We start from the raw sequence: 26702 nt of genomic DNA, 5'->3' as shown, positions 1-26702 counted from the left end.
TCTCTGAATGGTTGTGCTCGTCCCCCTGCTCACCAGGATGGCCTGATTCCACGCTTCTCACCAGGACACTTGCCTTGCTGTCGTGGCCCTGGGTGAGCTGCGGGCAGAGCCTCCAGGCCCTGGGGCACTGCTGCCAGGCCTTCTCAGAATGTCTGATTTCCAGTTCCCGACTCTGCCGTATGGTGGGCGGCCTGTGTGATGCGCAGAAGCCTGGAGAGCCTGTTGTCATGGCAGCAGGTACGTCGTGAGCTCACATCACATCAGGGATGGGTGATCACGGGGCAGCCATGGAGACAGCGGCCCCGTTGGCCCGAAGGGCTGTTCCCGGGGGAGGCACGTCAGACCTGCCCACCCTCCACGCCGCCGCAGAAACCGCAGAGGCTTTGTGATGTTAGCAGCCACCAGAACATCCTCTTCTCTGCTTAGAGATGAGGCCACCCTGTCCCCTTGGAGCAGGTGCTTCCCCAGAGTCTGTGGTCATGAGCCCCTCTGTCAGTCTGGTGACGCGTGATGAGTCCCTTTCCAGAGTAATGGTTTTTTAAGGCAAGCAGCGCACATAGGATGACAGAGGACACTGGTTGCATTGAACGGTGTATCAGAATGCCAGAAGGGTGGCACCGTAACACGCTACCACGCTTAATAACAAGCCCAGCAGCAGGTCGGTGCACACCCTGGCTTTGAAGTAGCACCTGTGACCGCTGCCACGTGACAGGCGAGCCCCGCGTTTCCTGCTCGTCTGGGCGCACAGACCTCAGCAGGTGGCGGCTGTGATCGTGCTGCAAATGCTGCCCACGGGACGTCGGGCAGGCCGGACCGCGGCGCTCGGCTGCTCTCCCTAAAGGCTTGAGGCGGCGCGGCCTGGGGGCAGAGCGCCCGTGCTCTTCTGGCCACAAGGCTGTGTCTGAGTCCCAGCTTGCCTGGGACAATAGGTGATCGAGGTGTTCTTTGTATTTTTCTACACCTTCTGTAATAAGTGTGTGTTTTGATAATCAGAAGACTACAGTACGGGAAGGATTCACCCAGTCCGCCCACGTCTGCTATCACGGGCAGAGAAACGCGGCGGCTCCTTGAATGGAAACGATGCCGCACAGGGGCGTCCTGTGCTCTCGTCAGGAAAGGACCCCGCCGCCAGTCATCTGAGCGTTTGCAAGGAGGCGGACTTCCTTCTCCCAGATTGGGGCAGGGGCGGATCTTAGCTGACTGTGAGGTTGCCCGGCTGTGCCCCCCGCAGGCTCTCCCTGGGCGGTGGGAAGAGCTCTGCTCCAGCCCGTGCTGGTCCATGAAGTCAGTGGGCTCTGGGCACCTCTGTGGGCCCATGGCCCTGGCCCCCAGCTCCGGGTGGGAGAGGCCAGCAGTGACAGCGTGGCTTGCTGTCCACGTGCCTGCGTCCCTCACTTTGGGTGGGGATTGGGACCAGTGAAGCACTCCTGAGGGCTGGGTCCCTCGCCCTGCTCTTGGACCCTCCTCTAAACTCTGCGACAGCCCAGACCCTGGGGGCGGGTTTCTGTGGGAGGACCAGCGTGGTGACAGGCTCGCTCCCGCGGGATCTGGGGAGAGCTCTTTGGTTTCTATGACCCGGTTACTCACACAGGAAGTCGATTACTCATTCACTACACGTTTCCCTTTCACTGATTGAGCTGTGGCTCTAAAAATGGAGGCCTGACACACACGCGCTGGACCGTCAGCGGCCTTGCAGCGCACTCTGGGTGCCCGCTTTGTCCCTGATGCTTACCCCTGCCCACCGCACCCTGGTCAGGAGCGGACGCTGGGGGCTGAGTCACCCACGTGGCGGGGCTATGTTGGCAGCTTGCCCGCTGTGACAGCTGGTGCTCCTGGACGAGAACAGAGGACTCGCCCTCCTGACCCCAAACGTAGCCTGTGTGGAGGCGAGCAGATCATTGCAGACCAAACTGTCCGACTGGTTGCCGGATGGGAGATGTGCTGTGCGCGTGGCCTGGGGTCGGCGAGGGGCGTGGGCTAGGGTGTCTGCTGGCAGCTTCGCAGGGGGGTCAGACGTGCATTTCTCCGTGAAGAGAGGAGGTGTGAGAGAGGCTGGGAGCCGGGACTTGCGTGCCCGGCTTGTGTGCACGGCAGGGCCTTCTTAGGTGGAGATTTGCAGCGGAGTGCCCTCTTGGGTGGCCGGAGCCCCGGCCACCTGGCCTAACGCCAGCTCGGTGGCGTCTCCTCTGGGAAGTCTCCCCAGATGCCTGCTCCTCTCGGGCTGTTCCTTGGGCTTCCGTTTATTTGGCTGTTTGGTGGCGGCTGCTTCTGGAGCCCGGGCAAGGTCGACCAGGGAGCTTGTGCTCCGGGGGGTTGGGGGCCGTGTCGTCTCCTCATCCTTTCTCTCTGGTCGCAGCCCCCATTCCTGCTGTGGCCGTGGAGGGCAGACGTCCGCAGAGCTCTCCTGGGTGAGGCTGCGCTGGCTTCTCAGCTCCCCGGGTCAGACGCTGCCCGTGCCCGTGCGTCCCTCCTTCGGGGAGGACAGCTGGCACCCCCTCCACCTCCTGAGCATTGCTAGTGGATCCTCCTGCCTGTTTGGCGGTTTATACGCGGGACTCTCTGCGCCCCAGAAAAATAGACCCGTGGTGTCCTCAAGGGCCGAGGCCGTGGTGCTCTCACATCCCTCGGCGCGAGGGTTTCCTTCCCGAAGGTACAAACACGGGTTCGCACCTGTTTCCTCCGCTCACAGGGCTTTACCCTGGGAGTTTATATTCCATGTGCCTCCTCACGAACTGTCCGTGTTCTCTTTACTGAAGGCTCGGGATGGGGAAGAAACGCCTTGTGTATTTTATGTATTTGTTGCCACTGCATTGCCCCGTTGCTTTTATTAATACAGGTTAGCAACGCAAACTGGCAAACAGTTCTCCTTGCTTCACAGCTTCTTGCCTCCAGGTGGTGGGTGTTGGGGCTGTAGGAGCGCTAGCCTCAGCCTGAGAGGGGCCCCAGGCCAGCCCCGCGCCCGTGACTGGGCTGTGGGGTGAGGCGGGGGGCAGCCTGGGCGTGCGTGATGTGGGCACATCGGCTGTGTCACTGTCTGGGCCTCAGATGGCTTCAGGGTTCCGAGGCGACCCCTTTGCCATGCAGCTGAGAGGCAAAGTCAGGAACCGTGGATCTGCAGGGACCTACTGTGGAGCACAGGGGACTGTGCTCAGTGCTATATGGTGACCTGTGGGGAAGGACTCTGTAAAAGGGTGGGTGTGTGTGTTTATATGGGCTTATATGGACTTCCCTGATGGCTCAGGTGGTAAAGAATCTGCCCGCAATGCGGGAGACCTGGGCTTGATCCCTGGGTTGGGAAGATCCCTGAAGGAGGGCATTGCAGCCCATTCCAGTATTCTTTTTTTTTAAATCATAGGTGTCTGTTTAGTTTTATTTATCTGCGATGGTGCTGGGTCTTTACTGCTGTGTGAGCTTTCTCTAGTTGCAGCCAGTGGGGACTGCTCTCCACTGCAGCACTCAGGCTTCTCCTTGTGGTGGCCTCTCTGGTTGTGGAGCGCAGGCTCTGGGCGGGCGGGCTCAGTGGCTGCAGCGCGGGCTTCATTGCTCCGCGGCCTGTGGACTCTTCCCTGGCCAGAGATCAAGCCTGTGTCATCAGCACTGGCCGGTGGAAACCCATCCACTGCGCCATCAGGGGAGTCCCCACTCCAGGGTTCTTGCCTGGAGAATGCCCATGGACAGAGGAGCCTGGTGGGCTACAGTCCATGGGGTCGCAAAGAATTGGACAGGACTGAGCGACTAAGTGTATATACGTGTGTGTGTGTGTGTGTATAAAGGACTGAATCACTGCACTGTGTACCTGAAACTTACATGATCTTGTAAATCAACTATACTTCAATTAAAAATAATTTTTCTAATTAAAAAAAACTGAGAGCGATTCGTAAGCTGGGACTCCCTCCCTGTGGGTTGTGCTCTGGTTCCTGAAGTGCCCCGGGGCCAGATTTCTGTGGCTCTGTGGCTGGACCTTTCCTGGGACACAAAGGTTTAACCTTGACTCTGCACTCACAAGGTTCCTCTCACTGGATACAAGTCCACTTGAGAACAGGGGTCTCGCGCCCATGGGCACTCAGTGCGGAGGCCAGAGAGTCTGTATCTGTCCCCAGGGGGCAAGTGGGGACCACTCCTCGGCATGGTGGGGACCCTCAGTGCGAGGGTCCTGGGGCCTGCTGACTGGAGAAGTAGGCGCAGTGATTCGCTGGTGGCCCACACGCAGGCCTGCCCCCGGGAGGTGGCACGCGGGCCCTGTTCGCCCTGCGCCCTCCGTCTCTGGGCCCTGGCGTGCGGCGGCGCGTGGGGCACACAGGCAGCCTGGTGCAGGGACGGGCTGTTGTGGAGGCTGTGAGTGTGTCATCTGTGAAGTCACACTAGCCCAGTGCAGAGACCGGAAGGTCTCCAGGTGGTTTGACTCAGAGAGATTTAATAACCCTTGGAGCATGTTTGTTTTCTCATAGAAAGAAACCCAACTAGAAAACAAGTAATTCAAGGACTCTCTGAATTTTTTTTTTTTTAATGTCAGAAATACAGTAAGAACCACTTCTGTTATTTTTTGTAGAGTGCTTTTGTTTCCTGTGAATGTCAACTGGGACTGAAGTACATGGAATTTTTTTCTTTTTTTTATGAGGACTTTTCTGAAGCAAAGATATTTGAGCAAAAATTAAAGGTATTCTGTTATTGGAAATTTTTTTCATTGTTTTTTTCCCCCCCTAAAACCACAGCTTGAATTTTATTAATGGACTTACTGAAAATTTGAGTTGAGATAAAGTTTCTTTTATTTATTTATTTATTAACTGTCTGTGGCAAGTGGGAGCACTCCTAGACTAAATTAATGGATTTAAGAGTCATGGAGGAGGGACACCACCACGAAGATCTTGGTCCCTTTAACGACCCTCTGGCCTGGTCTCCTTTGCTAATAATTAACATTGCTCCATCTTTAATCTCTCATCTGTAAAGAAAGAACCAAAATATACATAGCAAGTATGGTAACCAGAGAGGTTTATAATTTTTTTTTTTTTAATTTTGGTGTATATGCTGCGTTTTTAAGTCATGAGCTGGCTTACTGTTGAGATGCCCCCTTTGTGGGGAGGTGATTTTGGTCTGTGGTAGAGAAGGGGGTGATGAGGCTTGGCTTCCAGGCTGAGAGACGGCAGGCGTAGTCGTGTGCCGTGTTGACCCAAGCATAGCTGTCGGAAGCCCCTGGGAGAGGGGCGTCGTGGAGGAAGTGGTCTGGGATGTGGCATCATGGTGTCTGCATGAGTGTTGGTGTTGGGGAGGCTTGGCTTTGTTGACTCTTGGTGTTGCGAACCCCCTCCTGCGTGACTCTGGTGGTCCATCACAGAGGACACTGGCGAGCCTTTTCCACCTGAGTTGGGCCTCCCCTGGTGTGAGTGCGGGGGGTGGATCTGGTGTGTCTGGGCTCCTGTGCGTCAGACGCTCTCAGACCAGATCCTCAAGCTGCTCGTGGTCCTACTGGGGAGGCCGAGGGCCCAGGACGTTGACAGCACGCGCAGCAGACTCATCCTGGAAGTGGAGCTCGGTGAGCTGGACACCCGGCCGCTGTGGCACTGAGTGAACTGCTCAGGGCTCGTGGGCAGAGCCGGTGTGTGCAGGGCTCGGAGGTGTGAGCTGGCTCTTGGGGGTGGGGCGGGGGTCTCTTCGCGGCAGGAGATGAGGCTGAGGCATGAGTGCCTCAGTGTTGGGGCTGCGTGCTGGGGGCCGGAGAAGCGTTTGCACAGGGTGAGGGGGCCGCCTGGATGACATGTCCGCACCAGGATGACACGGGAACCCAAGCTGGGGCAGAGAGAGTGAAGTTGCTCAGTTGTGTCCGACTCTGCAACCCCATGGGCTATAGCCTACCAGGTTCCTCCGTCCATGGAATTCTCCAGGCAAGAATACCGGAGTGGGTTGCCGTTTCCTTCTCCAGGAGATCTTCCCAACCCAGGGATTGAACCCGGGTCTCTCCTGCATTGTAGGCAGACACTTTACCGTCTGAGCCGAGGTGGATAGGAAAGGAGGCATTCAAGGGAAAAGGAGATGAAATTGATGAGCACTCTTGAGCAGTCGGCCGTGGAAAGTGTGTGGGAAGGGTCTTGACAGTGGAGCAGGCCGCAGCTCACTCCCTGATGGAGGCACAGGCCTGGGGAGGGTCTGAACTGCGAGGAGCCTGTCATCCGAAGAAGTGAGGAGAGCTGAGCGCGGCCTGCGGGAGGAAGGCGCGGTTCAGTGTCAAGGCTGCCAGGGACAAGGAGCAGCGTGGCTCAGGGGGGCCTCGAGCCTGGTGCTTGGGGGGCTCTGACCAGGCAGACCCGGGCGAGAGTGGGGAGAGCTCCAGGAGGAGGCGGCGCAGTGGAGAGGGCGGGAGGGCAGGCCTGCGGGCCAGTCCTGGGCGGGAGGCGGCGGGCAGCTGGGCCCTGGGTCACGGGCGTCCTCTTTGTGTTCCAGCACTCGCGCCTCCTGCTCCGCCACCGCCACCCATCCAAGGATATGCCTTCAAGCCTCCACCCAGACCCGACTTCGGGACCTCCGGGAGAACAATCAAGTTACAGGCCAACTTCTTTGAAATGGACATTCCAAAAATTGACATCTATCACTATGAGTTGGATATCAAGCCAGAGAAATGCCCGAGGAGAGTTAACAGGTATTCTGTTTTGTCTGTCTTTTAAGACAAATCCACCCTTCAGTTCTCAGCAGATCCCTTGGGTCCTCTTTCCCGCAGGGAAGCTTCCATTGTGTTCTTTGCTTTTTAACGTGCTTGTGTTGAGATACAGTGAGTGCACACTGTCAGTGTGCAGCTCAGTGAGGGTTCACCCCAGAAAGCTGCCCCGTGCCCCAGCCCTCCCAGCCCCCTGCCCGCGAGAGAGCCACCTTCACCTTGCTTCTCCCACTCAGCGGGCTGTGAGCCTGGCCTGCGGCTCTGTGCGCGCTGAGAGCTTCTTGCTCTTGCTGCAGAGGAATGTGTAGTGAAGCGATCATCTCACCACTCACTGACTCGTCCTTCCATGCGGTGCCCTGGCGCTCTGCGGTGGTGAATGAAGCTCCTGGGAACATGCGCGTTCAAGTCTTTCTTGTGCACGTGCTTTCCCTTCTCTTGGATGAATACCTGGGGTGGAGTCGGTGGGTCAGAGGGTAGTGCAGCTTTTGCGGCGTGGGACGCGATCGCACCATCTCCCGCTCCCGGCAGCCGTGAGGCTCTGCTGCTCCACCTGCCGCCGTCAGCGCTCAGCTCAGTTAGTCCCTGTGATTGTTGCTATTTCAGTGAGGGTGCAATGGTTTCTTCAGTTCGGTTTGGTTGCTCAGTCGTGTCCGACTCTTTGCGACCCCACGGACTACAGCACGCCAGGCCTCCTTGTCCATCACCGACTTACTGTGGTTTAACTTCCATTTCTTGATAACCAATGAACTGAGCACCTTTTCATGTGTTACTTTTTAGTAAAATGTCTATTGAGGTCTTACCCCTATTTTATGGGTTGTGTTTGTCTTGTTACTGATTTGTAGGGCTTTTAACTAGTGTATTCTAGGTTTGAGTCTATACTGGAAATATTTTCACCCAGGCTGAGGCTTATTTTCCTTTCCACTTTTCATTTCGGTTTCTTTTGTTGTTCAGTTGCTAAGTCGTGTCCAACCCTTTGCAATCCCATGAACTGTAGCACATCAGGCTCCCCTGTCCTTCACTGTCTCTTAAGAGTTTGCTCACACTCATGTCCATTGAGTCGGTGATGCCATCCAACCATCTCATCCTCTGCTGCTCCCTTCTCCTCCTGCCCTCAATCTTTCCCGGCATCAGGGTCTTTTCCAATGAGTTGGCTCTTCTCATCGGGTGGCCAGAGTATCAGAGCTTCAGCATCGGTCCTTCCAATAAATATTCAGGGTTGATTTCCCTTAAGGATTCACTGGTTTGGTCTCCTTGCAGTCCAAGGGACTCTCAAGAGTCTTCTACAGAAACAATTTGAGAGCATCAGTTCTTTGGCACTCAGCCTTCTTTATTGTCCAGGTCCCACATTCATCATGACTACTGGAAAAATCATTTCTTTGACTGTACTAATCGTTGTCAGCAAAGTGATGTCTCTGCTTTTTAATACACTGTCTAGGTTTGTTATAGCTTTCCTTCCGAGGAGAAAGCCTCTTAACTTCATGGCTGCTGTCACCATCCGCAGCGATTTTTGAAGCCCGAGAAAATAAAGTCTGTCACTGCTTCCACTTTCTCCCCCATCTGATTTGCCATGAAAGGAGGGGACCAGATGCCATGATCTTAAGTTGAGTTTTAAGCCAGCTTTTTCACTCTCCTCTCTCATCCTCAAGAGGCTCTTTAGTTCCTCTTCACTTTCTGCCATTAGAGTGGTATCATCTGCATATCAAAGGTTGTTGGTATTTCTCTCAGCAGTGTTGATGCCAGCTTGTGATTCATCTTTTCCAGCATTTCACATAATGTACTCTGCATATAAGTTAAACAGTGGCAGTATACGGTCTTGTCATACTCCTTTCCCAACTGGTTCCCATTTTGAACCACTTCCACGTAAGTTCTAATTGTTACTTTTTGACTTGCATACACATCTCTCAGGAAACAAATAAGGTGGTCCGGTATTCCCATCTCTTTAAAAATTTCCCACAGTTTGTTGTGATCCACACAGCCAGAGGCTTTAGAGTGGTCAATGAAGCAGAAGCAGACGTGAGAGATGTGTAGTAAACAGGATTCAAACCTGCCCTGGGAGACCCCCAAGGATTTCCAGCCCGTTTATCCTTGTGCAGACCTGCCAGCGATGAATCCTCCCAGCATTTTTTAAAATCTGAAAATATGGTTACTTTCTGCTCATTTTTGAAAGATTTTTGCTGGATGTAGAATTTTAAACTGGCAGTTCCCCCCAGTACCTTAAATTACATGTTATTACATTGACTTCGGGGCTTCCCCGGTGGCTCAGATGGTAAAGAATCTGCCTGCAGTGCAGGAAACCTGAGTCTGATCCCTGGGTGGGGAAGATCCCCTGGAGGAGGGCATGGCAACCCACTCCAGTACCCTTGCCTGGAGAAGCCCCGTGGACAGAGGAGCCTGGTGGGCTACAGTCCATGGGGTCTCAAAGAGTCGGACACGACTGAGGGACTAAGCATTGTCTTTTAATCCTCATTGTTTCTGATGAAATCTCGGGGATTTGTTTCGTCCTGTTTTTTTTAAATTATAGTTCCCCAGTATGTATCTGCCTTCTTCCTCCAAGTACTTTCTATTTAATTTTGCTTTTTAGCAGTTTGACTGTGATGTATGTAGGTGGAGTTTTCTTTGTATTTTTCCTTCTTGGGATCCTTTAGTTGTTTAGATTTGTATGTTTGTGTCTTTCATGTTATTTGGGTGAAATACTGGCCATCATTTCTTTAACTATTTTTCCTGTTCAGTTTCCTCTTCTCCTACCAGGATTGCAATTCTGTATGTGTTAGACCATGTGATTCTGTCTTGTGACTGTAATTTAAAAAAAGAGTTCCCCTTCTTTTCTCGGTTTGGGTCGCCTTCGCCGGCCTCTCTTTAACGTCCCTTTATTCCTCCCGTCCTCTCTTTTGGTAATGTCTAGTCTTCGGTGGTAAACATGCAGTAAATTTTTTTCATTTATATACTGTACTTTTTGGTCCTGGGATTCCCACTCGGTTGTTTTTCATAGTTTACATTCTCTGCCGTTTCTCGTCTGTTCACTCATCTTTTTTCTTGATGACTTTGAATGTATTTATAGTAATAGCATATTTATTATAGTAGCTCGTGTCTGCTAATTACAACATGTGGGTCATCTCAGGGGTTGTTTCTATTGGCAGGTTTTCCCTTAGATTACACATCACCTTTCTTTGCTTCCTCACTCGGATCGTGGGTTCTTTGCTCCCTGAACATCATGTATTTGCTCTTTTCTCTGGTATCCAGCCGCACAGACTCCCAGCTTTCTGCTCCTGTCTCCTCAGGGCGAGACTGCTGCTCGCTAATGCTCCTATCTTGTGTTGTGGTTTAGAAATTACTCCCAGCAGAGCGGATGTGTGTTCCTTCCCCAGTGATCACAGCCCTAAACCGCCTGATTTCCAGGGCCATAAATGGTTCTCACGTTCTCACTAGTTTTGTAGGATGGGAGGATACATCTTCCTACTTTGTTATGGTCAGAAACAGAATTCTGAGTTGCAGTTTGAGAAGTCAGATCGGCTCCCTGGTTTGTACTGGTACCCTATAAAGTACTCTTGGCTGTAGATTTTTTCCCAGTGAGTCTTTGTAAGAGGAAGAGTGCTTGGGGCTTGTTTTCCCTTATCTGTAAAACTAAGCAGTTGGATGCACTCAGTGTGGCCGGTACACATTGGTTCAGACCTTTTAGAAAGTGACTTGGTGTACATGTTAAAATAAAAATAGTGCACACCCTTTGACCCACCAATTCTATTTCTGCATATTTATCCCCAAAAGACATGTCTCCAAAGAAACAATACTTGACAGTTATATGAGGTCCTTTAAATATGTGCTTACTAAAAAATGTGTGTGTAAACCAGAATTTTGGGCACAACTGGTTCAGACAGCTTTGTTTACTAAAGGTCTTCTGGGATCTTTAATGTGCCTTACATGCTCTGAGACGCTCCATGAACGGGCTTGTCTGATTTTGAGTCTCCTTGGGACAGAATCCTGTGAGAATCTGTGATTTGGATATACTCGTAGAACCAAAACGAAGGCGTGGAAAAGCACGTTTCCTGAGCTTTGGATTGGCGTGGCAGCAGTGGGCTCTTATTATCCCATCAACCACAGTGTACAGGAAGCTTTCTTTTATGGAAATAGGCATGACTAAGGTTTTGTCATCTGGCAGCAGAAGAAGGCTGATGGTGATTAAAATGGGATGTTTTTACCTGACTGTACTCCCACAGGCCTGTTGCCATTATGACTGCGAGGTTCTGGAGTTGCCCTGTGTCTAGAACTCGCCTTGAGTCAAGCAGGAAGTAGCCCAGATGAGTCTTGAGCTGCATTTTGCAGCCAGGCCAGCCCAGGCCCTGCTCGTGTGCTGTGCGGCTCCCCTGGGTTTAGAGCCCACCCGAAAGTCGCTGCCTGCTTCCATGTACGTGCCTTCCGCGTTCATTTTGCTGGTAATTCTGATGGACCTTGGCTCAGGTTCAATCTCAAAATTGTAATCAATCCTAAGAGCTTGGAAAAATGTCAGAAGTAAAGTTTCTGCGTTAGAAGAACGCATGACGCGCTAGCACCTTGACATAGTCCCTCTCTCCAGCCATGCTGCCGCTGTGGAACCTGCCCTGTGCCAGTGGGCTACGGTGGGCCGAGGGAGATGCGGTTCACGTTCCCAGTGGGCAGGAGGCGGGAGCCCGGAGTGGGAGCGAGTCAGACGCAGGAGGTCCCCCAGACTGACGCCATTCAGGGAGTCCTCAGAATCCCGTGTGCTTCCACGCTGCAGTCTGTGTTAAAGCACGTGTCAGTTCTGAGTGCCTGAGGCTTCGTGCAGCCCTGGGAGAAAAATGCCGTCTACACACGTTCTGATGTGTCACTGTGAACACCTGCCCAGTGCGCCCTCGTCCCTGGCAGCACAGCCCGTCCCCGTCCTGAGCGGTGCTGTGGGAGGGGTTTAGTATAAAGCAGGGCCCCTCAGGAGGCTTCCAGTGCCACTGTGGCCGCAGCTGGGCACCCGCAACAGCCAGTGCCCAGGGCCGGTCCAGGCCGTGCAGGCCTTTCCGCCAGCACTGGAAACCTTGTCAGGTCAGAATTAGCACTTTCCGTGCTCAGATGCACAGGGTGGGCTGCTTGAAGGAAGAAGGTGTGCTCCTGTCTCTGGCTGTCCTTTCCCTCGTACTCCTCTTGAGCTCGGTCAAGTGGCTCCTGAAGAACACGGAGCAGGAGCTGTCTGTGCCGGGGGAGCGGGGGCGGTGCAGCCTGGCCGTGCGGTTTGCAGCCTGCTGCTCATGGGAGGAAATGTACACCCGTGCAGACTTCTCAGAAGGTGGCTTAGTACAGCATATATCCTTGACTCACCAATTCTGCTTCTAAGTGTTTATCCCAAAGAGATGTGTACAAGCACATCTAATATTGTCATGGCAAAAAGAGAGGGAAAAGAAATCGTTTCAAATCACCCACTGGGGATGGTTAAATAAACACACCGTGGAACACTGAAACCATGGACAGCAGTGAAATGGAGCTTCACAGTGTGAGTACCACACCTGGAAATACAGACAACCATATGGTTTGTCAGTATCACGTTATGGTACATGGTACAGTGACATTTCTGTCTCTAGACTTAGTGGCACTTTCTATATATAATGACAAGGGAAGGTCTTAAACACAATCCTGGGAAAACAGCAAGCTCCAAAACCATGTGTTTGATGTCATGTGTTTAGAAAAACAATACGTTGTTTGTTTTCTTTTTTTAATGTACCTCTGTATTTATAGAAAATGCATAGCTTTGAGGATAAAAAGGTTGCTTCTGGGAAGAGAACTGAAGTAGAGGTGGTCTAGGCAGACTTAGGGCATTATCCGTATTTGATATTCACAGTGAGAAGGTGTTACTGCAAAAATCTGTGAAATTAGAAATTAACCAAAGAATACATCAAAAATGTCTGGTGACATATGCTTTTATAACTGGAAGCTTGTGCAGCTCTCCGTCTCCCTCGCCTGTGTCCCTCGTCAGCCCCTGGAGTCACAGGTGTGTCTGCTGTCTCTGCTGTCTGTCTGTCTCGTTCGGTCGGTTCACCTGCGCTCTGTCCTGTCTCTCCTGCTCCTGCTCTCATAAGTGAAATGTCTGCCTCTGTGGGTCGTTTTCTGGGTCCTCGAGTCTGTCCTGAGTTCAGCTTGTCTGTCCCTCCCTGCCTTTATCCTTTCTTATTTCCAAATACACTTTGCAGTTTATTAAATCTTGTCAGATAAAAATTAACCCCTCTGGGTTTTTATTGGGATTGAGAGAGTGAATTTGTTTGGGAAATTGAATATTCCTGTCCATGAATATGGTTTGTCGGTTGGTAGTTTTGTTTTTTAAATATCTCACAGTGTTTTCAGCGCCCCAATAAAAGAATCATGTATGCCCCTTGGAACTAGCTGTCCCCTGCCCCTCATCCCCTGCACACTTAACTGTGGTGAGGTCCGCTCTTCACTGTAATAGACTTCACTGGTCCCTTTAGGGAGGACCACATTGGTTTGGCTGATTATTCCAATCTTGGGAGAGAGAGGAGCCATGAAGGGTGGGGCTTTCTCTTATTTTGTTCTGCATCTGTGTTTATAAGTGAGGTTGTCCCATAATTACCTCATCGTGTTTAAGAGAAAAGTTGGGGCGTGTGCCCTCTTAATTCTGTTCACAATAAACTTGAATTCGGTTGGGTGATTTGTTCTTTGAATGTGGGTGGAATGTCCCAATAGAGCCATCTGGACCTTGAGTTGATGGTGAAGACCCATCAAGACCCCAGGCTTGACCAAGAAGATGGGGTCCACGAAGCTTGGGGAGCAGTGGTCTGGAGACAGCGTGGAGGAAGGGGCCGCCTTGTCGTGGGTGGCCCAGGATAGTGTGTGGAGCGGCAGGTGAGATTGCACCCCGGCTGCTGGTCGGGGCGGCAGGGATGGGGTCAGAGTGGCACCAGCTGTCCTGGAGGCTTCATACCTTCTGGGCCAGGCTCTCTTGGTGGGGTATTAGAGGCTTGGTGCGTTCCTCGTGAAGCCAGCGAAACAGAGGCAGAGGCTTAGAGCAAAGCTGAGCTCCGGCGTGCCTCCCCATCCTCTGCCCTTGACAGAGTCAGGTGGGCGTGCAGTGTTGCTGTGCTGGGTGTGCGGAGAGGCTGGTGGGTGGACAGGCAGGCAGAGCAGGGCAAGGTGGGCTCACAGCCCGTTCGGTCCTCGAGCCCCACAGCAGAACAGCTGCTTCGTGCCCACTGGGTTCCTGCTGCCTGAGGAGAGCCCCAGAATCTCTGTCGCTTACAACAGCAAACCTCCATGTCAGGTTCAGGGTCTTTGTTCCAGAGCCCAGACTGAAAAGGCAGCAGCACCCAGCGCGTGTTCTGCTGCGGGTCACAGAAGTGCGAGGCCAGCCCATGCCGGCCACCGGTGTCTGTGGGCCGGGGTGCTCCCTCACGGGGCAGGGCCCTCAGCCTGCACAGTGAGGTCGTGGAAGGAGTTCTCCTGTGTTTGAGCCTTGGGGTGAGTGAGTGTAAACCACCCAAGGGTCTAGTTTGGTTTCTGGTAGAAGGAAGTTGAAAGTCAGGTTATTAAAATGAGTCACAGGGCTTATCAAAATTGCTTAAAAACCAGTGTCAAAAGAATGTCATCCTTATATGCCCTTTCCCTGGTTTTATTGATGTTTTGCTCAAATTCTGTCTTGTTTCAGGGAAATAGTGGAACATATGGTTCAGCACTTTAAAACACAGATCTTTGGGGATCGGAAACCAGTGTTTGACGGAAGGAAGAATCTCTACACAGCGATGCCCCTTCCGATCGGGAGGGATAAGGTGAGCTCACCGAGGCGGGTTGGGTGGAGCAGTGTGTGAGAGGTCAAGCCTGCTGTCCCTCTCGTCACAACGCAGAGTCACTTCCCCCACGGGCAGAGAGCCCCCAGCGGTTGTGTGCTTCACGGTAGGGTCCGTGCACACCATCATCTGTGGGCTGTGGTTTGCAGCGGCAGAGGGTGACGTCATCTGAGTCCAGAGAGAGACACTGAGAACGTCCCGAAACCATGAAACTTTAAAATGTGAACCACACACCTCCGCGCATGCTCCAGGCCAACCCTAGACAGGAACCTGCATCATGGGCTGGGTCTGTGAAGACCTAGAGAGAAGTGTGTTTGTGCAGGTGTAGACGGGTGCCACGTTGGCAGCAAAAGCAAGCGGTCACTCGGCTGTAACCAGCGATTCGTCCAAAGTGATGCCATGATTCATCAACCTGGCAGTCATGGTTGGATTAACATGTCATCTCTCCTTATTGTCTTTATTCTTGCCGTGGCTTTATTTAAAAAGCAGTAACCCTTCTGCCTAGCAGCTGCCACTTCTTGGCACATGTTCCAGTCACTGGGCTGCCCTGCTTTGATGATAGGTGTTGTTTGTAAGAGAGGAAGACCAAAGACGGCATGGAAATCATTTTTACATGTCCTGAGGGGTGGGGGGGTGAACAACATCAAAACACAAACAAGTAATTGAACAATTATCCCGATAAGAATGTAAAAGCTGATTCCCTTCAGGAATGACCTACACAGTTAGCCTCTTACCAAAAGAGTCCCTGAGAAGGAAGATAGCTCAGAGCTTAGAGGATCTGAGATCTGAGGCTACTGCCCTGTCACCTGCAAGTTCTCTGCAGACAGGACATTGTGGTTTTGCTTTTGCATTTTAATGATAATCTTAAAATGACTAAGCTCCTCTACTGGGCTGGATGGGCAGCAGGGTCGGTTGCTTCAGCTCCCAGCAGCACGGCTGGGAATTGCGGTTCTCTGATAGGAGGCCTCTGTTAGGGCCGAGGCTGGGCGGGGCAGTGATGAGGGCCCCTGAGATAACAGCCTGCCTCTCACCAGCCCTGCCTGGCCCTGGGGACCTGATGCCAGCCAGTCAGCTGAGCAGAACCACCTCTTGCAAATGAACATGCTCTCTGCCTTTGAAATGGGGCTTCCCTTGTGCTCAGACGGGAAGGAATCTGCCTACAATGTGGGGGACCCGAATTCGATCCCTGGAGAAGGGAATGGGGTGGACCCACGCCAGTCTTCTTGCCTAGAGAATTCCATGCAATACATTCCATTTCAAGTGTATTAGTTATAAAGTTTTGCGTTTAATTTGCACATTTGTTTTTGTTTAAAGTTGTATAAGAAAGAAAAGCCTAGGGAGTTTACTCACAGTGTTGTCTGTTCATATTTATAATTAGGTACGGGGGGCCCTGAGGAATATTTTCCTTCAGAAGGGATGGGGGAGGATATGTGGTGGTCAGAGCTGAGACACGTCGTTGTTGACGTTGACACGGGCGCCGGGGTGGTAGTGGGTATGAGCCAAGTGCATTCCTGTCCCTGAGTAGTGGTGGGGCCTCGGGTGAGCTGCCTCTCCTGCCACCCTGTAAAATGGAAGGCGGTGTGGCAGCCGCCTGCCAGGGTCCTTGTGCCGCCCCCAGTGAGTGAATGCACCCTGAGACGGCTTCTCCACTCTTTGTGTTTCCCCCATAGCCCTGGGGCCTCTGTTAAGTGCTGGTTCTGGTTCTGGGGCTGGGGTGTCTCCAGCTTTAAGCAGCTCTCCTGGGTGATGCCCACGCTCCTGGTCTCAAATCATGCCTGGAGGGGCGTCAGGGTCTAAAGTACTTGTTACAGCACCGGGGGCCTGGCACACACTTGGCAGATGCTAACAGCGACGGTTGCAGGCCGAGGGCTCGCCTCTGCCGCCGTAACCGCTGCTCGTGGGGTGCCTGGTGCCACAGCAGCACTTTGGGCGTCTCACCAGGTCTTGGTGGGTGCTTTGCATGTGTGCTCACTCGTGTCCAAGTCTTTGCGACCCTTGGACTGTAGCCCGCCAGGCTCTTCTGTCCATGGGATTCTCCAGGCAAGAAGACTTGCCAATGGAGTGGGTTGCCATTTCCTCCTCCAGGGGGTCTTCCTGACCCAGGGAGCGAACCCACACCTCCTGCGTTGGTAGGCAGATTCTTTACCCCAGAGCCACTTTGTGTCTCTTAGCTGGGAGCGCTCCCGTCTTCATTCTTTCCTCAAGTGGGCTTAGAGAAGCTGACCACAGCCTCAGGGTCTGGTTTGGGTGGAGTCTCCCGATTCCAGACCCCTCCTTCCAGTGACCTGTAATGTCTGTCACGTATTTGCAAGGTGCAGAAACTCATGTCTTCTTCTGTTTGGGAGCTCATGTGAGATGCTACCCTTTTCTCTTCCCACCCGTTTACATCTTGTAGCAAAGAGCCATCTTTTTTTCCTTTTATGTGTGCTCTTTTTTCCATACACTACTCTTTTTGCATCACAGGCAATTGTGTAGTAAGAGGGAATCCTTTAATGTCCCCAGTTGCCCCAGTCTGCTGGCGGCTGCCTGGGGTGTCCACACCGTGCCTGGGTCCTGGACCCCCAGCGGGCAGCTGTTGTCCTCCTCTCCTCGTCTCTCCCGCCAGCCCTCCCTCCTCCCTGCCATCCCCGTGCTGGCTGAGAGGCCCCTGCACGCCAGGCCCGCCCTTCGCCTCTCCGTGCAGGAGACCAAGGCGCTGTCTGGGCTGCTCGCCACGCAGGTGTTGCTCCTGGCTCGTCTTCAGCAGGGACACGACGTGAGTTGCAGCCAGGAGCGTGTTCGCTTGTTGCCCATGGTGCTCCCCCTGTGGGTCTGTGGACGGCTGGGTGAGCAGAGCCCGTGGCGAGTGGTGCTCCCGGCCCTCCCTGGTGCTCCCTCCAGCCGCACGGCGGCTCCAGGTGGGACTCTGCTCTGTCACCCCGGTGACGCTCAGACAGGAAGGACCCAGCGTGTGACTTCTGTCCGACTGCAGAGGTCAGCCCTCAGGGCCGTCTCCTATTTTCTAGGCCTGCGGTGGTGCTTCTGCTGACGCTGCCCACGGTGAGAAGGTGGCGGGGGGCATCTTCCTGGTCATGGCTCCGGTGCGCTGGCGTCCTCGTGCGCACAGCATCTGTGAGGCCGGGGGCCGCCCGCTGCCCCACGTTATAGACGGCATCCCGGAGGAGCCGCCTGCCCGGTCAGGCTGCAGAGTGCGGCCTCTTGAGGCGTGTCTGACGGAGAATGTCGCAGAGCCTGGAGCGTCTTCCGTTCCCTTTTTGCCGGGGACTGCGAGGAGGCTGGTCTGGACTCTACTTGGAGACAGGAGGACCTCTTCCTGAAGGGAAACACCCCACCAAATCCCCACTTGGTGGGATTATAGAGGCATTTCTGAAGAATGACATTAACAGCCATCTAATTTAGCACTGGTTCCCGAGCACAGTGGGCATGATGTGCCCGCTGGAGTCAGTGTGTGAAGGGAGCGGGTGTGAGTCCCCACCACCTCCTGGCCGCGCTCTGCGGCCACACGCGGGTCTCTGCCGGCCTCACTCACCCCTCCCCGGCTGCCCCTACAGTCCCCGTCCTGATGACTCGGGTTAAGCTGGTGCTCTCTTGACGGCTCTCGCTGGCTGTGTGCTCACCCTTAACATGTCCTCTGTCTTGAGACGAACCTTACTGTCGCAGCCGTCCAGCTAGCTGCCTCTGGTCAGTGTTAGGTGCTTGAGATCCATCCACTGGGAAGAACGGGCTTCCTTCTCACACTCTGCTGCTCCTTGGACGGAGCCCGGGCCATGTCTGGTTTGGGGCCTGCATGAGTCATAGATGTGCAGGGCTCCATGTGGTCTGGTTGCTGCTCTGGGGTGTCTGAGGGCGGGTAGCAGTGTAAGAGGCAGCGCTCCCCGAAGGGCGAGGGGTGAGCAGAGGGATAGTGCAGGCGTTGGGGGTGGGGCGAGAGTGAGAATGAGCCCCCCACCACCACCGCCGTCATCACGTGTGAGTGGCAGGGCCTCTGACGCTGGCCCCCGCCTGCGCTTTCGTGGTGGTGGTTGAAGCTGCTTTCTCTGCCTTCTTGGCCCTGGTGATGCTGTCCCACGGCACTTCTGTGCACAGGTGGGCACCGACAGCCCTCCAGCAGTGTTGCGGCCTGTTTGCTCGAGGCTGAGCCTGGGGTATGATGTCCCCACTGTCCACATCCTCCACTGAGTGACTGTGGTCTCCCCGCGTCGCACTGGAGACAAGTCTAATCCAACAGAAAGGTTGGAAACGTCCGTCCATCTCGATCATTGTTAGTGTCTTGCTCTGTTTTGTCTCGAGTCTGTTCTGAGAAGGCTCATGCTCATGATTTATGCACTGCAAACCTAGCTTATGGACTCAGAGACCCAGGAAACAGGAACCCCCCACCCCACATCCTCTGCAGTTTTCTCAGCCCCACCCGAGAAAGAATAACTGTCCAGGACCCCCAGAGAGCTGCCCGCACCCCGTTCCTCCATCCCAAGAACAGCCTTGTTTATGCCTGCGTCCCGTTTTCCCCGTCCTGGGGTTTCCGCCTCACAGAAGCCGCCCAGCCCTCGGCAGTGCTGACCCTTGGCTCCGGCGCCCCTGTGTATCTGCTCAGGCTTGGGAGGCCGGGACCTCCGGGTCGGAAGGGGCGGCACGCCCATCCCTGTTCCGTTGGGTGGGGGACCGGCTGAGTCTCCCTGACCGCGGGTGCTCTGGAAGCCGGCTGGCCCTGGGAGGGGTGCAGACCCTTCCACATGCAGACCCATCACCCCCAAGCGAGGTCTGAGCTCAGCGTCGCCCTCTCCGCCCTGTAGAGGAGCTGAGCGGGGCTGAGTGGGGAAACTTGTGTGGAAACTGTGCTTGGCTGGCTTGGCCACAGGGAGGCGCCTTTCGGGGCCATGAAAGCTCCCCACTAGCTTCCTCAGAAAGCATGAGTAGCCGTGTGCTTGGGTCCCCTCCCAGGTGGAGCTGGAGGTCACGCTGCCGGGAGAAGGGAAGGACCGCATCTTCAAGGTGTCCATCAAGTGGGTGTCCTGCGTGAGCTTACAGGCGTTACACGATGCACTTTCGGGGCGGCTGCCCAGCGTCCCCTTCGAGACGATCCAGGCCCTGGACGTGGTCATGAGGCATCTGCCGTCCATGAGGTGAGGACCGCCCGTCGGGTGGGGGCCAGAGGAGCAGGAGGGTCTGCCTCCGACGCCGCCATTTCCTGAGAATGTGAATCTGCTCTCCCAGGATGTGCTGGGCCTGGGGCTCCGGGTGGTGACACACCCGGGTTTATAGGGCAAGAGCAGCAGTGCCTGCCAGGAAAGTGAGCTGGCGGAGTCTCGGGCACACAGAGGTGGAGAAAGCACTCTCAGGCACACACAGTCCCACCGGAGAAAGAAGAATCGCCCAGGATCCCCCAGCAGCTGCCCTCACCCGCTCCCTGTGTCCCAAGACAGGCACACACTCCCTGACTCTGGGCGCACGGTCGCTCCACCTGGCATGTGAGATGGGTCCCGTTTCTCGGTCGCCTGCGCACCCATGTTCCAGCTCTGTGCTCAGCTGGCCTGTGCCACGTGGAGGAGCCTTTCAGGACCTTGGGGGTTTCCCACTTTGGCTCTATCCTGTGGGGTTTTGCCCCCACTAATCACTGCATTTGAACCTGCTGGGACACTTGGATGGCTCGTAATTGACCAGACAGAGGCCCAAGAGTTGAATAGGTCCCCGTGCGGGAGCTTGAGCTTCTCCCGGGATCACCTCTTCCTTCCGCATGTGTCCTGCACAGTGGGACCTCGGGAACTGTTTGAATGATTAAGTAAAAGAAGGAACACTTGCAACTGAAATGAACCTCCAAACTGCGCTTTCCCAACCCTGACCAGAACTCTGAGGTGTGAGTGTAAGAGGAGGCGCCTTGAAGGGCCAGGTGGGCTTTCACAGGGCGCCCTGCTGTTCTGCAGACAGGGCAGGCTGTCCGCCAGGGCGGGGAACAGCTCCTAAGGGTTGTTGCCAAAATGTCAAATCCATTTTTTAAATGAGCAGCAGGAATTGCTGTGATTGTTCTCTCCCCCCACCAAATCCCTCTGAATTAATCACCAAGTTACCTTTATCATCAGGAGGAAAGTCTTTGGGAAAAGTGGAGAAAGAGGCAGGATGAGCACGTCTGAGGGGAGGTAGAGAGCAGGCCGCATGTCTGGTTGGCGGCTGCGTCTGCAGGCAGCAGGGTCTTCCCTTGGGGACCCTCAGCGATTCTACAGCCACTGACCACTGCCCTGAGAGTGAGGGGGCCTTTAGCTCTGAGCCCTGGCGGGAACTGGCCCTGGGAGGGGTGTGGATCCTTCCACATGCAGCGAGGGGATCCTTCCATCCCCAAGCGAGATCTGAGATTAGCGTCTCCCTCTCCGCCCTGTGGAGGAGCTGAGCGGAGCGGGCATGGCCCGGGGGCTTGGTCTCTGGGAGGCCCTTGGCCTTCAGCGCCAGATGCCCTGTGGCCCAGGAAGGGCCTGTCTAGCTGGCTGACCGCGGTCACCTGCACTTGCACCCCGCCCACCCTGCCCGAGAAAGGTGTGAAGTGCTGGCTGCAGGCGAGGCATCGAGGTGGGAGGTCCTGCGGGAAATGGGAGGCAGGACCAGGCCACGTGCCCTCAGCTCTCGGGGGGACGTTCTCCTGCATGTCCCCTGCACATTGGCCATCCTCAGGGTATGTGCCCGCCGGCTGCCCTAGACGAAGCTCTTGTTCCAGGTACACCCCCGTGGGCCGCTCCTTCTTCACGGCATCTGAGGGCTGCTCCAACCCGCTGGGCGGGGGCCGAGAGGTGTGGTTTGGCTTCCATCAGTCCGTCCGGCCTTCTCTCTGGAAGATGATGCTGAATATTGATGGTAAACAGAGCCCCGGTCCCAGGGTGGGGCTCAGGGGGAGGGCCCCTGAGGCCAGCTCTGCACGCACCTGCTCGTGAGCGAGGGCAGCAGCGCTGAGGCTCGACCGTCAGAGCCTCTGTGGGGCCCCCTCCCCAGACGCTGGCTCAGGGTGCTGCGGGGGGGCTCCCAGCTGCCCTTGTGTTGGATAAACTTCAGCGAGATGGAGGCCAGGAGGTGGTCACACACCGCCAGAAAACCCACGGCTTGTGGCTGTAGAGCCCAGCTTTACTTCACTCAGAGGTGACCGAAGCCTCCTCCGGCCCCTAGCGCTGCCCTGGCCGGGATGGGCAGTGGCAGTCCCCGCCCCAGCACAAGTCCCCGCTGCCACACCCCCGCTCCGAGTCCGCTCCACGGGCAGGGGGCGCGGAAGCCAGGTGCCCTCCCGCCTGGCCGGGGGCTCTGCCGTGCAAGGGGTTACGCCAGGCAGACCCCGTCACGTCTTCTCTTCCCGCCCACAGTCTCGGCAACAGCGTTCTATAAGGCACAGCCAGTCATTGAGTTTGTTTGTGAAGTCTTGGATTTTAAAAGTATTGAAGAACAACAGAAACCTCTGACAGATTCCCAAAGGGTCAAGTTTACCAAAGAAATCAAAGGTAAGCAGCTGCCTGCCTTAGACCTGAGGGGCACATGGCCAGGGGGGCCCACATTTCTCCTTAGAGGCGGGGGCAGTCGATGTCAGACTCATCAACACGGGGACAGGGTGGCCCGTGACGTCTGAGCGCGGAAGAGAGCCCAGGGTGGCCTCAGGACTTAACCAGCGTCTCAGATGTTCCGGAACATTGGCTCCTCACCACTTGGGGTGTCTGAACTCATCAAGCTTGGTCTCCACTCAAGGAAGTGCAGTCCAGGGCACCGTGGTCGGGCTGGGTCCTCCTGCTTGCTGGAACACCCCGGAGCCCAGCCCTCAGCACCTGTCCTTCCCGGGGGTGTACAGAGGCCAGCAGCAGGGTTTTCTGCTAAAAATATCCCCACAGGAAGCACAGAAGGCCATGGGCACGGACACCACGCTCTCAGCAGAGCCCACGTCATCCATTGTCTCTGAGCACAGGCCTCAGGCCTCGTCAGGCCTCAGGCACCCCTGCGGGTGAGACGGCCCAGGCCCTCAGCGTGGGTCTGCAGGTGACGGTCCCCTGAAATCCAGTGGTCTGTCGGTGGGGTGTCGCGACAGGCCAGGCCAAGTCTTGATGCTGAAGCCCAGCCGCTCTGTGTCCTTAGGTCTAAAGGTGGAGATAACGCACTGCGGGCAGATGAAGAGGAAGTACCGCGTGTGCAACGTGACCCGGAGGCCGGCCAGCCACCAGACGTGAGTCTCCCCAGACTGCCCCCGGCCACCGGACGCGAGTCCCCACAGGCTCCCCCCAGGCTCCCTCCAGCCACCTCACGCGAGTCCCCTCAGGCTCCCCCCAGCCACTGCACATGAGTCCCCCAGTCTCCCCCCAGCCTCCCCCCAGCCACCAAACATAAATCCTTTCAGACTCCCCCCAGCCACCAGACATAAATCCTTTCAGACTCCCCCCAGCCACCAGACATAAGTGACTGTCCCTTCAGACTCCCCCCAGCCCCTCTGGGGCCTTCTCTGTCACTCACAAGTCCAGACTCTGCATGGTGAGTTCTGGAAGTGCCCCTTTGGCTTAGTCGATCCACACTTCACACCGTGGAATGAAATCATGAGGCCTGTCCTGGTGGAGGCAGGAGTGGGGATGAGATTGGATGTGGTGGGCTGGGCGGGAACTCCCAGGGACTCCACAGCAGTTCTCCTTGAATGTCACCAGCGCGACAAGGGCCGTGCGGGCTCACTGTCCAGTCCTCTGCACTGAGCAGAGGCCGGGCAGGGTGGTGGGCGCGAGTGGACACGCCTGGACTCGGCCTCTGCAGGTGTCCCATCACAGCACAGGCAGGTGGGGTCCCTGTCGAGGTAGTAGGTGTCCTAGATGCACGGGTGCCCTGCTGTCTAAGCACGTGGCCCCCTGCACCCCACCTGGACGCCTCCTGGGTCTAGTGAGGACTTGAGTTTATTTTGTGGTCATTCCAGGAGAAGCACCGGTGTGTCTCTGGGCACCGCTTATAGCAGGGCGCCCAGGGCCTCGTGCAGCAGGCGGCCAGGGTGAGCCTGTGTCCTGGTCCCCGTGCCCGGCACCCTTGGCCCCAGCCCAGCCTGTGTGACTGCAGAGGCCTGAGCAGATGCGGCTTATCCCTTTTGCCGTCCTGTCTGGAAGGTCTCAGATTGTCTGGGGCGGGCTCTTGGAGCACGCAGCCTGTGAACAACTTTCAGAGTCAGTGAGAGGCGGCCTGGAATGCGCACAGTCTGTTCTTGCTGGCTTTGCCTTTGTCCAGATCCTTTCCGTGTTCCCTAGATGTAGGTGTCTCTTGTGATTGCTGCATATCGTGAGCGTGGGGGTATTTTTCTCTTTCTGACTCTGGAGATAAAAAGTTTGGGACTTGGGGATGTTCCCGATGACCCAGAGGGCATGGTGTGGTTTTGACTGCTTTGGGTGGCCCTCCGCCTCTTCCATCCCTGAGAAAGCAGACCCAGGAAGGCTGCGTGAGCAGGTGCATGGGGCCCGGGGCAGACTCCAGGCCTGAGCTGTCTCTCTCCCGTAGGTTCCCGCTGCAGCAGGAGAGCGGGCAGACGGTGGAGTGCACGGTGGCCCAGTACTTCAAGGACAGGCACAAGCTGGTTCTGCGCTACCCCCACCTCCCGTGTTTACAAGTCGGACAGGAGCAGAAACACACCTACCTTCCCCTGGAGGCAAGCCTCTGTCTCTGTGGGCTGGGCCAGACTTTGTGACTCCCGCCACTGTGGGACCTCGGGCAGGTTCACAGACGTGGTCCAGCCTCAGTTTTCACATTAATAAGATGGATTTGGTAATTCACAGGATTTGTGCGAAGGTCAGGATCATGTGTATGTGTGCCCAGCAGACCCCTGGCACAGGAAGTGTAAAATCCACTACTGGTTTGAAAAACAATTGCCTGGGAAAAGATCAAATGCTGAAATGGAGGCCCGAGTTCTAACTGTTTTCTGTTAGCGTTTTAAATTCTCAGTGCTTGTCTGGTTGCTCGAACATCTGGGCCATGGTTGGGTTTTTCCCATCTGTGTCCAGAAGGTAGACAGCTTCCCTTCCCAGGAAGCTCTGCTTACGCTCCTGTCTGAGGACTGGGTCCACACAGCCGTGCTGAAGCCCCAGGCCCGCCTGCCCTCAGGCTGTGTTGGTCCCCTGCGCTGTCCCTAGGCTGTGTCTGTGTTACACTGGCTTTCCTTGAGGGGTTCTGCTGTGGACCGGAGGGCCTCCTCAGGGCTGCCATTTCTGGTGGATCTCAGGAACAAATCCCCGCCCCCGCCCCACCAGTGTCTGTGCTCAGCCCCAGACCCACCCGCTCCCCCAGCCCACTGCTGACCCCAGCTCTCATGTTTCATCGCAGGTCTGTAACATAGTGGCGGGACAGAGATGTATAAAAAAGCTGACCGACAATCAGACCTCAACCATGATCAGAGCGACTGCCAGGTCAGCCCCCGATCGGCAGGAAGAGATTAGCAAGCTGGTGAGCGTCCCATCGTTGATGCAGGCCTCGGGTGGGGACAGGGTCCCTGGGCATGGCACCCTGGCGCTCTGGACAGTCGCAGCTTCTGGAAGGAAGCAAACATTGCCCCCAGCTCTGAGCCTCTTCTCTCTTCCCCTTCAAGATGAGAAGTGCCAGTTTCAATACAGATCCTTACGTTCGTGAATTTGGAATCATGGTAAAAGATGAGATGACCGACGTGACCGGACGGGTCCTCCAGCCGCCCTCCATCCTCTACGGGGGCAGGGTAGGTGGTAGGCTGGGCGGGGCCGTTCTGTGGGTGTTGGGAGTGTGTGTCTGAATGCTGACAGTGAAGCAAGAGTGTCCAGCCCCCTTCCTCACCCTAGAGGTGTAGACCATGGTCAAGGTAGAGTCCGTCCTGCTCCTGTGTGAACCTGTAACAGCCGTTGGGCTTCACAGAGGACTGGTCTCCTTGACCCTTTAAAGTTTCCTGAGACCCCCTTTTGCTTATCTAAAGGTAAACTTTATTACCCCACCAGACTTTTAAGGCCATCGTTCTTTGTGTGCGGGGGACACGGTCATTGATAAATTGTCCACAAGTTCCTTGCTGCCTCTGCTTTCTAACTGTTGTTTGGGTGGTATTTGGGAACAAGTACCTCAGTTTAGTTAATGCAAATGTTTGACCTCTGGGTCTGGTCAGTTTGATCCTGACCCTTGAGCCCCTTAGGGCTCATGAGAAATTCTTCTTTTCTGCTGGGGTTTTCTCCAGCAAGGTGGTGGGTAGGCAGGGTTGTGGGGGGTGAGGTGGAGCACAACTTCAAAGGTCACAACTTCAGGAATTCCCTGGCGGTCCAGTGGTTAGGACTGGGAACTTTCACTGCCAGGACCTGGGTTTAATCCCTGGTCAGGGAACTAAGATCCTAAAGGAAGAAAGAAGCAAAAGTCATGGTGTTTGTCCATTAGGGAGCACCTGTGGGAACCTGTGTTCCGCTTGACTTGACCCTGTCCCAGCTGGTGGAGTGGGGCCTGTTGTAGGCTTTCATTTTGTTTTGTTTGCAGGTTTTTCCCTTTCTTATTTTAAAATGCAAGTTGTATTTATAAAAATGTTTAAAAGTTCAAAAAATGCAAAGAATTATAGGGGAAAATATCTCTTTTTTTCCTCACGTCCCAGCTGATATCCCAGGAGGCAGTTCTCTTTGTAAAATCACCCTGGGGATTATCCATGTGTTTTTTTCACTCTTTCTTGTGTGCATAGTAACGTATTAAATACCCTTCTATACCTTGTCCTTTTTTAACTTACTGTTTTCTCTTCGATCACAAGGAGGTCTTGGAGTGCGTGTGACATGTGGCTCCCTCATTGTTTTAGAGTGTTGCTAGGTAGTCCCCTATGGGGGGTACGCGCCCCCTGCCGGGCCGTGGGTGTTTGGGGCTGCTCCCTGCTATCTCCAGGAGGCCCCCTGGCTCCTTCTTAGCCCCCTTGTGTGCCTGGGAGCCCAGACACTGCCCCCAGGGCACCTTCCTACCTTCCTGCAGCCCAGCAGGGAGGCGGGTTCCCCTTTGCATGCCAGAAGGAGTGAGGCCTGGTAAAGCCAGGACTGCAGATCCTGCGTCTTTAGTGAAGGCAGGAGGCATCTGGAGAACAAAACAGCTCTTTAACCTTGCAGGAATGTTAGAATCCTAAGGATTCGAAGTTTTTCATGCTTCTAAATGAACAAATTTTTCCGAATCTCTTGAACATGATAGTGGGAGCAAACGCGTCTCATCACCGGCCCTACCCATTGTCCTGTCAGACGAAACATTAAATGTCCTCCGGCAACATTCGCTGATGTCTGGGGTCTGACAGCAGCCCACACGTGGTGGCGGCTCGC

At 55.0% G+C, this 26702-nt stretch overlaps 1 protein-coding gene across 1 annotated transcript in view; it reads left to right on the top strand.

Annotated features, from left to right (window-relative positions):
• The window catches only part of AGO2 (argonaute 2, RISC catalytic component), a 91324-nt gene that overhangs the window by 36074 nt on the left and 28548 nt on the right, over positions 1 to 26702 (top strand). The window contains exons 2-10 of the mRNA XM_018058614.1: positions 6436 to 6631; positions 14301 to 14421; positions 19378 to 19559; positions 21140 to 21276; positions 21774 to 21908; positions 22531 to 22618; positions 23917 to 24064; positions 24736 to 24855; positions 24998 to 25120. Coding sequence (XP_017914103.1) covers positions 6436 to 6631; positions 14301 to 14421; positions 19378 to 19559; positions 21140 to 21276; positions 21774 to 21908; positions 22531 to 22618; positions 23917 to 24064; positions 24736 to 24855; positions 24998 to 25120 — 1250 coding nt within the window. The remainder of the gene's footprint in view (positions 1 to 6435; positions 6632 to 14300; positions 14422 to 19377; positions 19560 to 21139; positions 21277 to 21773; positions 21909 to 22530; positions 22619 to 23916; positions 24065 to 24735; positions 24856 to 24997; positions 25121 to 26702) is intronic.

Source organism: Capra hircus, chromosome 14 (genome assembly GCF_001704415.2).
Source record: "Capra hircus breed San Clemente chromosome 14, ASM170441v1, whole genome shotgun sequence".
Classification (NCBI taxonomy): domain Eukaryota; kingdom Metazoa; phylum Chordata; class Mammalia; order Artiodactyla; family Bovidae; genus Capra; species Capra hircus.
The sequence above is the reverse complement of the archived record's forward strand: the minus strand, read 5'-3'. Positions and strand labels throughout refer to the sequence as shown.